Source organism: Vicugna pacos, chromosome 12, assembly GCF_048564905.1.
Source record: "Vicugna pacos chromosome 12, VicPac4, whole genome shotgun sequence".
Classification (NCBI taxonomy): Eukaryota; Metazoa; Chordata; class Mammalia; order Artiodactyla; family Camelidae; genus Vicugna; species Vicugna pacos.
In genome coordinates, this window is record NC_132998.1 from 60,222,197 (window position 1) to 60,239,670 (window position 17,474).

General features: G+C 54.8%; 1 protein-coding gene across 1 annotated transcript; it reads left to right on the forward strand.

The window, feature by feature from the left end:
- The first annotated feature begins 5,504 nt into the window (after positions 1-5,504).
- CSDC2 (cold shock domain containing C2) lies at positions 5,505-17,367 on the forward strand. Its single transcript, XM_006207130.4, has 4 exons — positions 5,505-5,892; positions 13,639-13,931; positions 14,696-14,818; positions 15,413-17,367. Exons 2-4 carry the CDS (start codon positions 13,756-13,758, stop codon positions 15,573-15,575), a joined length of 462 nt encoding a protein of 153 aa, XP_006207192.1. The 5' UTR covers positions 5,505-5,892; positions 13,639-13,755; the 3' UTR covers positions 15,576-17,367.
- The last annotated feature ends 107 nt before the right edge of the window (positions 17,368-17,474 follow it).

The window sequence follows — 17,474 nt, forward strand, 5'->3', positions numbered from 1 at the left end:
AATTCTCAATCTCCTCTCTTGACTCAGCAATGCTCCATCTTACCAGGGGGAGGAGCCAGTCCTCAGGACACCTTCGGAGCCCTGGGGGAGCGGAGCATCCCATTACCCCTCGGACCACACGCCCCAGTCCTCTGCCTGGTGGCTGATTCTGACACCCTGGGCATACTCCCCACTCACGGCCTCGGCCTGGTGCTCTCTCCTCTCCCTGGAACATTCTTCCTCTCACCACCCTCTTCTTCATCTCGCCTCCTCCAGGCTCTTGCTCTAATGTCACCTCGGTGATGCTTTCCCTGACTCCACTCCCCTCCCTTTATTTATTATTTATTTATTTATTTATTTATTTATTTATTTATTTATTTATTTATTTTTTGGTTTACAATGTTGTATTAGTTTCTGGTGTACAGCATAATGATTCAGTTATACATACATATACATTCTTTTTCATATTCTTTTTCATTACAGGTTACTACAAGCCACTGAATATAGTTCCCTGTGCTACACAGTGGGACCTTGTTGTTTATCTATTCTGTACATAGTAGTTTGTATCAGCCAATCCCAAACTCCCAATTTATCCCTCCCTCCTACCTCCTCCACCACTCCCCGGTAACCATCCGTATGTTTTCTATGTCTGTGAGTCTGTTTCTGTTTTGTAAATAAGTTCACTTGTATCATTTTTTAGATTCCACATATAAGTGATATCACATGATGTTTGTCTTTCTCTGAGTGACTTACTTCACTTGATATGATAATATCTAGGTGTAGCCATGTTGCTGCAAATGATATTATTTCATTCCTTTTATGACTAAGTAGTGTTCCACTGTATATTTATACCACATTTTCTTTATCCATCATCTGTTGTTGGACAGCGCCCCCCATTTTAAACTGCAAACCACCTAACACCACCGCCCACCCTCTACCTCACCTCTCTGCTTAACAGTCTTCTATAGCATTTATCGTCTCCCAACATATAACACAGTTATTTATTAGGTTGTCTGCTGCCTCTCTCCCTCTGGACTGTAAGTGCCATGAAGACAGGGATTTTGTCTGTTTTGTTCACTGTTGATTCCCCGGTACCTAGAAAAGCACCAGGCACACAATAAGCACAGGACAAATATTTGTTGGACGATTAAATTGAAGGATGAAAAGAGAAGATTAGAAGATTAGCCCTGAAATATGAATGGTCCTATAAACTTGCTCTTGGTTGAGGAAGAATTTGGCTCCAAGCTTTCTAGCAGGCAAAGCAAACAGAAAAACATTTCAGTTACAATATGGAAACGAACCAGGTGTCCAGATTTTCTGGATTCTGAGCCCTCAATGGACTTTCTCCAGATTCTTAAGGTATGGAGGCTCTGAGGAGCAAAGTGATGCCCTTGACATGCCCGGAAAGGCCCAGAACAACTCTCACTTGTGTACTTTTAAAACACCCTCCATGGAGGCAAAGGCACAGCTGAAGGCCACTGGGAACGGTGATTCCAGAAGAGACCTAAACAAAACATCCCAGGACGTTGCTCTCTGTTCTAGTTTGAGCTAAAAGCAAAGTATGGAAAGTTCAACAGCTGTTTGTTAGGGCTACCATGCATGAGGGAGGCCCTGCTCTTGGGGGCTTGTGCTCCAGGGAGTGGGACCAACCGGAAATGGGAAACACACAGATGCAGGAGATCATTTCAGGCACTGCTGCCGTGAAAGGGTCCATGTGTAATGTGACAGCGAGTGAGTGGGGTGGCCCCTCCGGCCAGGGCGGTCGGAGACGGCCTTGCTCAGGGATGGAGGGGAGCACTCAGGGTTGAGAACGCTGGAGGCCCAAGGCCCAGGGTGTTCAGGAGTGTGTGTCTGTGAACAGATGGCTGATGGAGGCCTGGCTCCTCCTAAACCTAAACTAATCCTAATCCTAGACCTAGGCCCAAGGGAAGGGTGCAGGGGAGGCTGGCTGTGGGCCAAGGACCCCCTCACCTCATCACAGAGAGCTCCTCCTGGTGACTTGAGGAGATTCAGGCAGCTGCTGCATGAGGCCCTCACCCACAGGCCCCAGGACAGGCCCCAGGCCCAGGGCAAGGTCAGGAGAGCCCCCCCATCCTCTCATCCACCTTCCTGCCCAGACCTTTGCCCTGGACAAGGCTACGAGGCTGCCAGCAACACACAACATCTCATTTCAGATAAGGAGCCAGCCTCTTGCCAGGCCCCCTAAACCCTACATGATGTGGCCTCTGCCCTTCGATTCTCTGCCAGCCACATCAGTGACCTCAAGCTTCTTTCCTGCCTCTGGGAGTTCACCCACGCTGTTCTCTCTTTGGAAAACACTCTTCCCTGCTTTTTACAAGGCTGGCTCCTTCCTACCCCTTAGAGTCAGCTTACAGGGCCCCTTTACAGAGCCTCTGTCTCAGCAGGTGGACTTGGCCCTCCTAGTCTTCATCTTACTCTGCTTGTTTGTTTTCTTCTGAGTTTGTGATTATACATTGATTTGTTTGTGCACTTTGTACTATGTCTCTTCCTAGCCAAGACATGAGCTTCGTAAACTCGAGGCACGTATCTGCCTTGTTCACTGCAGTCTTCCAGCCTGGGCCATCTGGCACGTAGAAAGGAGTCGGTAAATATTTGTCGAATGTACGAGTGAATGAACAAATGATGTGGTCGGAGCTGCAGAAAAAATCTTCGCTGGCAGAGGGACAGTCATCGAATTAGAGAAAATGACTGGGAGAGAGCCAGAGAGGAGGGAAGGACCACTCTGATTTCCCGGGAAAAAATCATTAGTACAGGCTGGAGATGAGTCCCACAGCGGAGGAGACAGGCATTCTGGGAACTGAAGACACCTCAGAGGCAACAACGTAGTGTAGCAGAAAAAACAGGAGTGTAATGAAGCCAGAACGCCTGCATTTTAATCCCAGCTCCACCAGCTGTGTAATGCTGGGTAAATTTCTTAACCTCTCGGTGCCTAAATTTCAGCATCTGTCAAGTGGCACCAACAACTTAGGGATGTATACACCTTAAAGGATTATGTGGCTTCAAGGCTGCATTAGCCCAGGACTGGCCCCCACTGGTGGGCTGACCGTCAGTAACAAAGCGGGAATTATAATTCAGTTGGAATTAATAAGACTAAGGGGCTCCTCGGCCCTGACTCACCTCGTCAGCTTCTCCGAGGCAAGGGAGGCTTAAGAGGAGATGAGTTTTGAATTCTCAGTTTTCACAAAAATAGCCTCCACGGCGGAGCCCCTGGTTTCCAGCAGATGATTTCTTTGTTACTCAGCTGCTGGTGGGTGGGTGGGTGGTGCCACAGGCTGCTCGTTTCCTGAATGAACAGCTGTGCCCTCTCGTCTTTCTGGAGAATAATCATAACACTACTTCAAACCTCAGCCCAGCCTCCTTCATTCAGGGCTGCCTGGCTGCCTGGCAGCCCCGGCACGTGTCTGCCAGCCGGTGGGGAGGGGCCTTGGAGAAGGGGGCTGGATGCGAAGGGAGGGGTCAGGACCTAGGACCTTGGCCCTTGCCTTGGCCTCGTCCACAGTGGACCACACCCCAGCCTCCTCAGAACTGGCCTTTGAGGCCCTGCCTCCCCGCCTCCATTCTCATATCCTACCTCACCCTCTCCAGCCACACCAGCCTCCTTCGCATTCCTCTGGTGCCCCTCAGCTCATACCCACCTGAGGGCCTTCTGACAAACTGTACCCTCTTCCCACAACGTCTTCATTCTAGGTTCTGGTAAAGCTGGCTCCTTCTTGTCACTTCTCATCCTTTTCATCATCACCACCTGAGAGAGGTCCTCCCTGGCCACGCCCCCCTGCGGCCCCATCTGTTTGTAATCCACCACCCGCCCAGGCACCGGCAGCCCAAGGCCAAAGCCCTACCAACTCAGAAGCCTTGGAACTTCAGCCCCAGTCCCGACTCTGGTTCTGACTGGCTGGGCCTGGGCCAGGGGTCCTGTGGACAAAGAGATGGGAGAGGGGACTCCCCAGGGGAAAGCAGGCAGGCAGTTCCCCACAGAAGGCACAGTGGTGGTGCGCAGGGGAAACTGCAGGTGTGTAACCTGGCCGCAGGCCTCCTCCAGAAGGACAAGTGGGTGAGTGTAAAAACCATGGGTCCAGAGCCCGGGGCCACTGGCGCATCATTCTGTCTCTTCTGAGCCAAGTGACTGGGGGACACCCAGCATCCCTCAAGCCTGGTTCTTCATCCAGGTAAACCTCACGGAGTTGTTATAAGAAGCAGGTGGGATAATGCCTGTCAGAGCACTTTGAAAACTATTATTATCTTTGGAAGAGATGAAGGTGAAAACAAAGAGGCAGATTTAAAGAGGAGTGCAGGGGGTCCTCTGGGCAGGGACCTCAGACCAAGTGGAATAGAATTAGAACTCCGGCCTCAGGTAGCAACAGCTAACAGTATAACCATCTCCCTTGTAGAATCAGAAACCTAGACTGTCTGAGCCTGTTTGTTCTGCGAGGTTCTGGAAGGGCAGGGACTTGTGGCGTTGGAGAGCCCAGTTCAACTGCCCCTCTAACCAGCTAAGTCACTCCTTCTGTCCGAGCCTCTCTTTGCTCACCAGCAATGTCAGGATATTGATGATAGACTATTGGATTGTCGTGAGCTTGAAATGAGGGCAAAGCAGATTGCCTGACAGGTGGGACACCCTCAATGCCTCTTACTAGCTATTTTTATTAGTTATTTGTATTTTTCTTGATTCATTCCCTTAAAACTTCCCCCTTCTTTTTATTTTAATAAGGCTTCTTTCAAAACTGCCAGCCTGCCTCAGTAGTACTAAAGATACATCAGGGACAGACTTTCTTCTTTCCAAGCTGAGGCTGAGATAAAGGGACAGAAGAGGGAAGAGGAACCCATTTGTGGGGGCCTCCTCCAGCCAGGCCAGGGCTTCTATACAGGAGCCTGTGACAGCCCTCTCAGAAAGGGCCGCCTTCCCTACTTTAGGGAAGGTTGTGGAGGACCAGAGTCATTAAGAGACTTGTCCAAGGTCACACAGCTTGGAAGGGCCAGGGCTGAGATTCACACCCAGGACTTCTCTGATGTGGAAAGCAGGGCTCTCCCCAGGAGAATGTGTGAAGCAACATTTCGCTCCCTTAGGGCCCTCTTCGATTCTGTAGAAATATCTCAAGGGCCTACTGTGGGCCAGACAGAGAAAGAGAAGAGTTTCTGTGACTTGCCCACATTCGTCCACTCGCAAGGATCTCAGAGCCAAGTGAGGGACAGACTGATGAAGGACAGGGGACACTCTGAGCATACAGAGGGGAGAGGAAGGTCTGAGAATCCCTGGGACCCTGCTGTGGCCTCCCTTCCCCCATGCTCACCCCCCACCCCACAGGCCCCCAGCACGCATGCGTGGCTACACACACACACACACACACACACACACGCACACACACGCACACACGCACACACTCACCACCACTTGCTCACCACCACTTGCTCTCTATTTGCCAGGAATGCAGGCCGTCCCCAGCGCTTCCTCCCCTGCATTCCTCAGGAGCTACTCCCACCTGGCAGGCAAATTACACCCTGGCCTGGCAATAAAAGCCACTTTTCAGAAAAAGAAGCTTTAGGGCCCCGAGAGACGCAGTTAACTCTCTCACACTGCTTGTGCCTGACTCAGAAGGTGGTGTCTGGGCCAGAGGAGCCAGGGTCCTGTGTCCCTTTAAGCAGGGAGTACAAATTCCCATCCCAGTCCCTCCCTCCTGCTTTTCCTGACGTCAGGAGGAAGGCGTGTGTGAGTGAGTGAGGGGCCTGAGGTGCCTGCCGCATGCTCACACACACACACACACACACACACACACACACACACATACACGGAGTCACACACACAACCCATCCCCTGCTCATCGCTCCAAGTGCCAGTGAGAAGCAGAGTGCTGAACCAGCTGCGAGGCAGCGCCGGACCTCAACTGCCAGGGAGAGGTAAGGGGCTAGGTGATGGGGGCCAAGGGCACAGCGGCTCTGGAAACAGGCTTTGGAGGGGGCGAAGGAGGGAAGTGCAACGTGGGGGCACTGGGAAGGTGGGCACCTCCCCTAGGGCTGGCCCAGCCCAGTTCAGCTTACAGGAGAGGCAGGGGGATATGTAGATGCCACCACCTGGCCATCCCACCCTCCTTGCCCCCCTCTCCTGGCCCCCAAGGGAAGCGGAAGCTCTGCGACTCCCTGTGCGAGAGCGTCTGTGTGTGTGTCTGAGTGTGTGTGTCTGGGACTTGTGTCTGGCTCAAGAGGCAGCAGACACCTGCCAAGCCGCAGCCTCCTGTCTGGGAACCAAGGGGAGAGAAATGACTGGAGAAATAATTGTGCTCCTACCAGACGCTGAAAGGCGAGTGTAGCAGGGAGCAAAAGAAGTCTTTCCGCCTGGAATTCAGGGCTGGGGCTGGGGCTGGGGAGGGACCATCTAGGGCAGGCAAACAGTTGGACCCGAAGCAGCTGTCTCATCCTGACTATTTCTTCCCCGGTGTGATGGGGATAATTGTGGTAATTGGCTTGGAGGGGTGGCTCCATGTTATTTTCCCCTTCGCCTTGGAGCCACCCAGACCCCGAGCTCTTGCTTCTCCCGAGGCCACTCCTCTCTCTTGCCCGCTGGTCTGGCTATGACCTCCACCCTTGCCAGGGTGCAGCCCCTGGAGGGCAGGGGTGATAACACAGGGGCTGTTGGGCCCCCTGCTGTGGGGTGCGGGACTGGGGCAGCTTTGGCTAGGGCCAAGTCCCTGAGGGCCTGACCCTCAAGGAGACCAGGCGGAGATGAGGGGCGATGCTGGCACCCACAAGGGAGACAGCAGGTTCCTGCCAAGCTGCCAGCCTGCAGGCTCTTCCCAGGGAGAGGGGAGAGGGACCAGAGCGAGAACAATAATAAATACAGTGTGAACTGCTGCATCCGCTGGGGCTGGGGGAGGGGAGGAGGACGTGTACCCGGGTGGGGGGTGGGCAATCTCTCTGAGAACCTGGCACCATGCCCGCCTGGATGTGCTCCAGTGGAAGCCTCAGCCTGGGAAGGGCCTGTCTCTAGCCCCCTGGTGATGGGGAGCCAGTTTCCCAAAACTGACTATCCAGGGGCCTCTGGGTCCTTCAAATTCTGGATGTTTTCTCCTCCCAACCTCCCCCCACCACCCCATCTCCCCCCGCCATTCCCTTGAAATCTTTTCCAGAAACACCTATGTCCCATATCTGCCCCGCCCCTCTGGATCTGTCTGACCCTTCTTCAAAAAAAAAGACAGGTGTGAACAGGAACCAGCACACAGGGGCCTTGGAGAGGCCAGAGGACAATCTTGGCCATAGAGGTTTCTCCCAGGCTTGGAGATAGATGGGTGGGTAGTGTTCACAGAAGCCCACTGGCCATGAAGGGGTGTCCCTAGGGGGCACTGGGGGGTCGCACACAGCTGGCTGGGAGGGGACACCCGCAGGCTGGTCTGGAGGCAAGTCCCCCGAGAGTGGCACCAGCAGAGGGCGCTCAGGGCTTGGCTGAGCTGGTCACGTCCACTGGTCACAACCAGCAGGGCCAGGACCCAGAGCCTGGTGGGAAGAGGGCTTGGGGCAATTTGGACTTTTGTCCGTGAAGAGTGTTAAGATGAGAGGCAAAAAGCAGTCAGGATGCAGAAAGCAGTGCCCCAAAGCCAGTGAAATGATGGTCACCAGGATGAGTGGTGTATCACATGGAAAGCTCAGGGGCTATGGGGTCACACTGATTTGAGTTCGAGCTCAGCCACTCTAAACGTGACTTTGGCTGGTCCATTCCCCTTTCTAGGGGGACTCAGAGTGGGAAGCAACTTGCTTAGGGTCACATAGCCCGGGCTCTCATGGTGCCCATCCTGGCATCCCTACCCCCACTTCCCAAAGAAGCCCCCAGAGCATCTTGGGCACATGACATGGAGGAGAGTTAAAGGGTCTCAGTTAAGCTCAAGTATTGGCTTGGGCAGCCCCCACTCACACACACACACACAAACACACACACACACACACACACGCTGTGGGAGGGGAAAGAACCAGGTTTAATTAGGTCACCTCCAGCTGCAGGAGCAGCTTCTGCACTGATGTATTTTAAGGAATGTCTGGGAGGCTGGGGGAGGGGGAAGGGCGCAGGAAGTGCCAGCTTCTGTCTGGTGGTCCTGAGAACCCTTTCCCTCCTCGAGCCCTCATGGACGAGACCCCAAAGTTCAGAAAGCCCTTCTACCGTCATCCTGTGTTCCCTGTCCTCCCCGTTTCTGAGTCACCATGCCCATTCCTCCCTCACTCTGCTCCCCCACAATGGGGGCTTGGGCTGGCATGTTTTTATTGAGGGAGTTGTTTTTGAACTTGCCTTAGTTGGCAAGTGACTCACCCAAGGTCATGGTCTGAGTCAGCACAAAGCCAGAAATAGAAACCCAAGCCCTCTCTTCCTTCTCCAGGGGAGGTGAGAGATTTCAGGGATCTGCTAGTCCTCTCTCCCCGCCTCCTGCCCCAGGCCTTTCTGTAACCCACCAAAAACATCTCCAGGGTGTAGAAGAGATGCCCCTGACCCGCTGCATGATCCCAGCAAGGCTCTTTACTTCTCTGGGCCTCAGTTTTCTCTTCTGAAGAATGGGGGTAATAACAGTGATTATCATGCGGGGTTGTTGTGAGGACTAAATGAGGAAATGGGGCAAAGGGCTTGGCACACCACTTAGCACGTGGTTCACGATCAATAGATGGTGGCCATGCTCTTGCCGTATCCAGACAAACTGCACTGTGTTCTACTCGTCTGTCTGTTTCTCCTGCTGGACCGGGGCCCTCTAAGGGCAGGACTCTCTCCTCTCGTATTTGTTGTCCCAGTGCCTGGAAATCACATTCAGGTGTGTGTGTGTTTTTGACGACCTCAGAGGAGAGCTGGAGTGACCCTCATTGGTCATCTGGACCAGTGATGATTTGCATAGCTGAGGAGAAAAGTGAGGACCAGAGAGGTCACATAGCACTGGGTGGTTGGTCCAGCTTGCTTTCCCTGATCTGCCCAGAAGGAGGGAGGACCATTTGCATGGTCAAGAGAGGACTCTGACAGCCATCTCCTGCCCAGTTCTTTCTGGAGGAGCCGACAGTTGGAGGGGCCCCAACACCAGGTCATCTGCTGACAGGGCTGAATCACTATCCATAGCCCCATGACGCTGTATCACCGAACAGCCCTCTTGTCTTGTTTTTACTGCCCCACCCCCCATCAGGTCCTTTTGTCTGAAGAATTGCTGGGGTTTGGTGTGCATCACAGGGTGATGATAATCTTTACTGGGAGAGTCAGAACCAAAATACTCGCAGGTGGACCATTGACCCAAACTCCCCATCTCCTCCCATAACCTAGACAGGGTGCTACAGCCTTATTTGACAGATGTGGAAACTGGGGCTCAGAAAGGGAGGGTCTCTCAGCCAGGACACTGTAGAGCCAGGATTCAACCTGAGCCACATGGGTGCCGAGCTGTACTCTTACCCTCCAACTGCTAGTTTGGAAAGGTGTTATTCCAGGCCGCAGATGTCTCCAGATGGGCACACTGAATCCCTTGGGGGCTGGGCTTTAGCTCTGTTTGAGTTGAAACAAATGTTCTACAAACACATCTGTTTCTCTGCTCTTGGAGGAGTTAATTTTCCCCTTTAGTTTCTCAGGGAAAGTTCTTTCAGGAAAACTCCAGCCTCATCTTGGCTGAACCAGGAACAGAATTTATCCTCATAAGCACTGGTTGCCTTCAGAAGAATCTGACCTCTGTCATCTACCTGCTGTGTGACCTTGGGCAAATCACTTAACGTCTCTGAACTTCAACTTCCTCTTTTGTAAAATGTAAACAATTGTAATTTCACCCTTTCAGGGAGATTTAAAAATGGAAAGTAATTTCTGTAAAGACTTTACAATGTGGATAACATTCAAACAATGAAAGCTCTGTCTTCACGTGCCCCTTTCTGCAGCAATACTCTGGAGAAAGGGTCTAAAGCAGAGGTTTCCTCTGCATCCCCTTGTTCCTTTCTCCCTGGTCTCCCAGGCTGTCCCACATTGTGCAGCTCCTTCAAATCCAGGTCTCTGGCAGGGCCCAGAGAGCGCAAGACTGTCCAAGGTCACACAGCAAGTCAGGAGCAATGCAGAACCTGAACCCAGGACTCCTGACTTCCCACTCCAAGGCTCCAGAGTCAGATTGCCCTGGTACAAGTCCTGGCTCAGATGTTAATTGCTGTGTGGCCTTGAGTTACAGCCTTTCTGAGCCTCAGTTTCCTCGTCTGCAAAATAGGGTACTAATAGCACCAGCCTTAAAGGGCTATTGCAGGAATTTGATGAAAGGAGAGGCTATGAGGGGCAGGGTAGGGAGCTAGTGGGCAGGACAGTCCTTGGGGAAGCAAGGAAGATGAGAGGAAAGGTGGGTCTCTCGGGTCTCTCCTTCCACTCACGCCCTCTTTCCCCATGCCCAACTTAGCAGCCCCGTCTGTCCAGGAGGGGCAACTTCTCACCCAGCACCTACCCAGTGCTTCCCACATTCCATCCCAGTCCATCCTCACTGAAGCGCTCACCCCCATTTTCCAGAAGAGGAGGGAGATGAGGGGAGATCCCAGAGCAGCACTCAGGGCACCGTGGGGGCTGCAGGCTGGGGGTGGGTGTAGACAGGGCGCTGGAGGGGAGAAGGCCATTCTTGCTGTTATCCTGTCCCCTTCCTCTTCCTCTCTGCCACCTGGTCCATTTGGGGGAGGGGAAGAGAGGAGCTGCCCTCAATCCTAACCCTAGGTAATCAGTGCCTCTCTCCCCTTCCCCACCGCTTGCTTGCTTTGCATGAGGCCTAGGAGCCACGCTCAGCCTTGGGTCTGGAGGCCTGGCCGGGGAGCAGGGCTGCTCAGCTGCATCTCCCTGGTAACCACTGTGGGCTGCCTCTGCCCCTCCCCCATCTCCCTCCCTCCCCTTCCCCCACGACCTCCCAGCACTGGCTGTCACCACCAAGCACAATACCAGGCCTGGGAAAACTGTACAGTGGGCAGGCCAGGACTGCCCTGCTTCCTGGAGGAAGGAAGGCCAGCCGAGCGTCTGTCCCCACCACCTGCCGCCCACACCCAGATGGGGCAGGGGGCACCCAGGAGTGCGCTGCAGGGTCTGCATCGCCCCGCCGTCCTGGCTGGGTCGTCTTGGGGAGCTCTGCTGCCAGTCTTCCTTTCTCGTAACAGCTTTATTGAAAAATAATTCCCTCGCCATGTAATTCTCCTGCTTAAGTTTAAGTTATTGGTTGTTAGTATATTCACAAAGTCGTGCAATATCAGTCGTCAATTTTAGGACATTTTCACCACCCTGAAAAGAAACCCTGTACCCATTAGAAGTCACTCCTCATTTTCCCTCCCCCTCTGCAACCCCTGGAACCACTCATCTACCTTCCATCTCTGTGGCTTTGCCTCTTCTGGACATTTCACATGAATGGAATCATGTAATATGTGGTCTTTTGTGACTGGCCTCTTTCACTCAGCATTATGATTCAAGGTTCAGCTGTGCTGTAGCAGGTTTCAGTGTTCATTTCTTTTTATGACTAAATAATATTCACATTTTGTTCATCCATTTATCTGTTGATAGACCTTTGGCTTGTTTCCATTTGGGGGCTATTATAAATAATGCTGCCGTGGACATTTATGTGCGAGTTTTTGTGTGACTGCTTTTCCTCTTGAAGCTTCAGTCTTCTTTCCTCTAAAATGGGATAAAAATGCTAAACCTGCCAGCCCCTACCTCGAGTGGGCTCAGAGGGAAAAACTCCACATCAGGGAAGGGGGCTGTCAGGGGCCGTGAGGGGCAGTTCTCACCCCCTGCAGTGCTACTGGCTGGAGGAGGGCATGTTGGGGGCCAGCGGAGGAGAGAGGCTTCATCTCCACCTCTAGGGTTAGCAGAGCCAGCTCATCACCTTGACCCAGAAAAGTTCTTGCTGTGTGACCTTGAGCCGGGGCCAGAGGACCTGCTCCAATGATGGAGGGTTGCACCCCTCGGCTCTTCCAGCCCTGCTGTAGTGTGTTTTGGGGCCCCCTGGGCTCTGGAGTCCTAAGGGGCGAATTCTTCCCTGGAAACTACAGTCTGGGGGTGGGGAGAGGGCAAGACGGAGGCCAGAAATAGACTTGGCTTGGGGATTCACCTGTGGCCCCAGGGCATCTGGGTGAGGGGTGGGGGAGCGAAGGAACGGCAGTGAGGAGGTGGAGAACTGCCACCCACCCCCACCCCTATATGAGCACAGACCACGGGCGCTCCTTATATTCTCCCCTTAGCCAAGCCTCACACAGCCTGTGAGGGAGTGAGGCAGGGCTTATCAGCTCCATTATCACAGATGAGGAAACTGAGGCTGGTGGACATGCCACCCAAGTCAGCAGCTAATATGCAGCGGAACTGGAACTCTCCTGGTCCAGGCATCCTGCGTGGCCCCCACTGTGGCAGACTGCCCGCCCCAGGCTCAGTCAACAGCTTGGCATCTTTTGGGGTTTAAGACTTCCCAAACCCTGGGAGGGGAGGTGGGTGAGTGCATGGGGTGGGAAACTACATTCGCTTTTCTCTGCAGGGAAAAATATAGGATCAGTTTTTTCAAGGTCATCCAGGCACTGAGCTGCAGATGTGAGAATTTCTATTGATTTGTATTGATAATAGCAATTTATTGGGTATCTATGAGATGCCAGAATCTGTCAGACACACTAAACCATTGAATCCTCGGTAACCTTGCATGGTAAGCACTTTCAGCCTCATTTTAGAAAGGAGGAGACTGGGGTTAGGGAACAATTGCCAACGTTCCCAAGAGCTCACCATGCTCTGCTCCTGTTCTAAGCATGTGGAAAATCACTGAACCCTCACAGCAACCTCTCTGTGAAATAAGAACCAACACTGTCCTCATTTTATAGAGCAGGAAACTCAGTCAAAGGCTATAAGTGCTGACCAAGGCCACGTAGCTGGTAGGTAGAGGAGCCAGGATTCAAACCCAGGCCACGTGAGTCCGGAGCCCACACTCTCACCACCACGTTGGAAGTGTTGAGTGGCTTGCTTGAGGTCACCAAATTACAGGTGACAAAGCTGAGATTTGAACCCAGGTCTGTGGATTTGAAGCTGCTAGCGGTTGTGCCAAACTGTCTTCCAGACCATCACTGGCCACTTAACCCATCCCACCTCCTAGGCCTCCAAGTTAAAGAACTGCACCTCAAGCTGGAAGGACTTTGAAGTTAGCCTTAGACAGCTTGGACCACCATAACAAAATGCCACAGATGGGGGTTTAAACAAGACAGACATTTACTTCTTACAGTTCTGAGGCTAGATGTCCAAGATCAACGTGCCAGCATAGCCTGGTTCAGTTGTAGGCAGCCCCTTCCAGCTGTGCCCTCACAGGGCAGGGAGAGAGGCGGCAAGCTCTCCAGGGTCTCCCCTTCTAAGGGCACCAATCCCATCATGGGGGCCCCACCCTGCTGACCTCATCTAAACCTAGTTACCTCCCAAGGGTCCCATCTCCAAATACCATCACACTGAGCGTTAGAACTTCAACATATGACTTTAAGGGGAACACAATTCAGCCCACAGAAAGGTTGTGTGGCTTTTTGTCTTTTTGGTGAGGACATTGAGTCAAGCAGAGGCTGTGAGTGATCTGAAGCCACCCTGTAAGGAGTAGCAGGCAGCCCCAGCCCTTCAGCCTCGTGTCCAGAAGCCGCCCATCCTGGACCACACTCAGCTGTACCTCTCTTTCCTCCTTGCAGACGGAGCCTGTGGCTGGTGAGGCCGCCGAGCGGGGCCAGGCCGGGCCCTGCCCGCAAGGACGCCCTTCACCGGCCTCTGTGCCCAGGAGCCCATCAGGCTCTCCTGCTGGCCCTGCCATGACTTCGGAGCCCACACCGTCCCCGGTCGTGCCACCGCTGCACTCCCCCAAGTCCCCTGTCTGGCCCACCTTCCCCTTCCACCGGGAGGGCAGCAGGGTCTGGGAGCGGGGCGGTGTCTCATCTAGGGACCTGCCCAGTCCCCTGCCCACCAAACGGACCAGGACATATTCAGCGTGAGTATCAGCCCTCGCCCAGGCTCTGGTAATCTTTCCCCGGGACCGGGCTCCAATTGGCGCTGCCCAGGTGCTCTGGGTGGATGAAACAGCCTGGGCAAAAACAGAGACATGGGGTCAACCTTTGGAGAGGGGTGGGCAGGCTGACAGAGACCAGCCCTGGGCCTTTGGGGTAGGTCGCTGGGTGGAGTCAAACTGGGGAGGGGGTATGTGGGAGCCACAGGGAGACTGACCTGGCTTGGGCAAAGAGGAGTTTTTGATGCAAGTGCTGTTTGTGCCCTGTGTCCAACCCAAGGCCAGGCACAGAGCAGAGGCTTAATAAAAGATGAATGATGAGTGAATGACAAGTGAGTGAACAGGATGGATACTGCTACTTCAACAGTTAGTGAGCTCCCCATCGTGGGAGGTATTCAAGCCTAGGCTGGACATTCTTCACTCAGAGATCTTACATCAGGAATCCGTGTAAGCCCAAACCACCTCAGAAGGGGAGTGTGCTGTGCAGAGAGAGGGGCACTGTTTGGGTGTCAGGAGACCCACCTGCTGTGCACCTTGGGAGAGCCAGTTCCCCTCTCTGGGCCTTAGTCTCCTTATTGTCCAATGGGATGAGGAGAGGACTGAGCTGGTCTAACAATGGGCAGTTTTTGGTCTGCGGAGGGTTTTCCACAGTCCTGAAGCAGGCTCTGCAGGCAGGGCCCAGGAGGGCCACGGGGCTCCAGGGAGGGGTTCCTCAGGCCACAGTTCCATTCCCCCTACCTTATCTTCAGGACAGCCCGTGCCTCAGCTGGCCCCGTGTTCAAAGGTGTCTGTAAGCAGTTCTCACGCTCACAGGGCCACGGCTTCATCACCCCCGAGAACGGGTCCGAGGACATCTTCGTGCACGTATCTGAGTGAGTCCCCCCAGCCCCCTGTTCGTGGCTGGGCCCCTGCTGCAGTGCCCCAGCAGGGCCTCAAGAAGGGCCTCCCTAGGCTCCTCCCCTCACTGGCTAACGTCTGTTCCCGGCATGTTTCTCCTGTCATAGAGCCTACGGGCGCATGGGTGGGGAGGGCTGGGCCAGGTGAAAGGGAGTGCTCAGACCCCAGAAGCCTTGGGCACCAGGGGCTGGGTCCTGGGACCCTGTTTCTGTATCATAGGGGCTGAGAGGGCTGGGCCAGTCCCTGGATCTTTCAGCCTGGAGGGTAGGCCAGAAGGTAGGAGAGGTGGTCTAGGCCTGGCCCCCAGCCCTAATGCCAGGTGTGACCTCACGAGGTCATTGGGCTCTAAGCCTCGGAGACCTCCCTGAGCCCTTTTACATCTCACTTTATAGTTCAGGACTGTTTATGATTCCCATTTTACAGATCAGAGAACTGGGGCTCTGAGACGGGAAGCTGGCTCAGGCTCCCCGACCTAGCTAAGCCCAGCGCAAGGCCTCCCTCAGGTCAGACCACAGGGGTCGTCCTGGGAGTGGGGCCTGTGGGGCTGACACCCCTCTCCCGCTCACCAGCATCGAGGGGGAGTACGTGCCAGTGGAAGGCGACGAGGTGACCTACAAGATGTGCCCTATCCCGCCCAAGAACCAGAAGTTCCAAGCCGTGGAGGTGGTGCTCACCCAGCTGGCCCCACACACTCCCCACGAGACGTGGTCCGGCCAGGTTGTGGGCTCCTAGGCTGGGCGGCTCACGTGCCAGCTGCTGGGCGGGTGGGGAGCGACTCTGGGTAGATGGGCAGCAGTGGGTTCCATGCCCCACTGCACTGGCTGACCAGGTCCCTGGGGCAGCCTCGGTGTGCACATCTGTCTGTCTGTGCTTGTGGCCGTGAGTGTGTGCCTCCATCCACCCCCGTGACTGTCGTGAGCTGTACCGAGGCCACCAGTCCTGCCTTCTCTGCTCATCACTCCTTCTTCCTCTCCCCGCCACACAGCACAGGACCCTCTTGCCCTCCTAACACCCGACAGTGTGGCCACAGGGCCTCCAGGGCCTGTGTCAGGCCTGGGGCTGGGAGTCTGGGCAGCAGCGGGGCCCCGTACAAGCCTGCTCCCCTAGCCTGTGTCCCATGCCTGGCCCCGGGGCCAGACTCTGCTTCTGCTACTCACACCTCCCACCCTGCGCTGGGGTCTCCCACTGTGGCCTGGACCCCTCCCCTCAGAAGCCAGGCCAGTGAGTGCTTTGTGGGAGCCTCCCGGCCTCTCGCAGGGGAAGAAGACAAAACCTGGAGGCAGAAAGCCCCCTCCCCACTGCCAAGGCCCAGTCTGCTTTCCTTCCTTCTCTTCCTCAGCACACTGGAGAAGCAGGAAAGGCAGTTTGGGGGCTCTTGTTTTGCCAGCTGGTCCCTCCCCCTCAGCCTGGCAAAAGCTCTGTGAACCCCAAACTGAGGCCATGTCCCCTACCCTGGGCCACGCTGAGCCTCACTGCCTCCACTCCGCCTGAGGAGGCACTGGTCTGCAGAGGGGTGGGGATATGTCTCCCCTAGTTTGGTTGGAGCCGTGCTCTTCGTCCTGCCTCACAAACCCCACGGATGCTCTGCTCATGCTGCTGAGGACCCAGCAAAGGACAGACCAACATCCCCACAGGCAGGGCCAGGCAGGGGCACCCACCAGAACAGCCCTCAGGCTGGGAGACCACCAGCCTTGCAGCCCCCTTGCTGGGCCCTCTTCTGAAAACTGTGGGACAGTGTCTCCTGCTGGTTCCCAGTAGGCCAGAGGCTGAGGTGTGGTCCCTGTCTTGTCCATCCCTTAAGACGTGTGGTGTTCCTCTCACCTGGAGTCCTGTGGGCCAGGACGTGTGTTTGTGTGCATTCAGTCTTGGGCAGGGGGTTGGCCTGGCCTGGGAGGACAGGAAGGGGGGCTCTGCCTCCCCCTACTTCCACCCGACTCCCTTCCAGAGAACACATCACCTGATGGGGGCAGAAATGGGGTTCAAGAGAGGGCCTGCCAGGGAGTGATCCTTTTGAGACCCAGTCTGAGTGAAATGGGGACTCAAATGCCCAGGATGGGGGGTCAGTGACTGTCTAGGAGGGTCCTTGGCCCTGTTATGTAGGTGCCCCAAGGCCCCAGGGTGGAGACCAGCTGGGGTATGTGCAGCTCTTCCCTGTCCCCACCACAGAGGTGGGAAACTAGAGCTGCTAAGGTGTGCTGGCCCGCCCCCTAAACTCAGAATGGCCAGCCTAGCTGACACCTCACCCTGCGCTGGGGCTACTCCAGCAAGGCCTGACGCCTTTGCTCTGAGAAACGTAGCTCCCTGGCTTCCTTGGCTGGTTTATTGGTGCCAGTTAACTCCTAGAAGCCCCCAGGACACCCACCCCAAGAGTAGGCCCCCTTCTTAGGCACTAGCCAGGGAGCACCAGCCCTGGGGCTGCCCCACTCATGGCCCCACGGTGTCCCGTCAGACCTCGTCCCGGGACCCACCAGCCACCTGGACTCCCCCAACCTTCCTAACACTGGCAATAAACCCTCAACTGTGACTCAGCCTAGCCAGAGATGCCTCTGTCTGTCTGGGTCCGAGGGGAAGCGGCTTGGGAGGACACCCCAAACAGCCCTTGTTTGGGGCTTCAATGGCCCACCCTCCTCG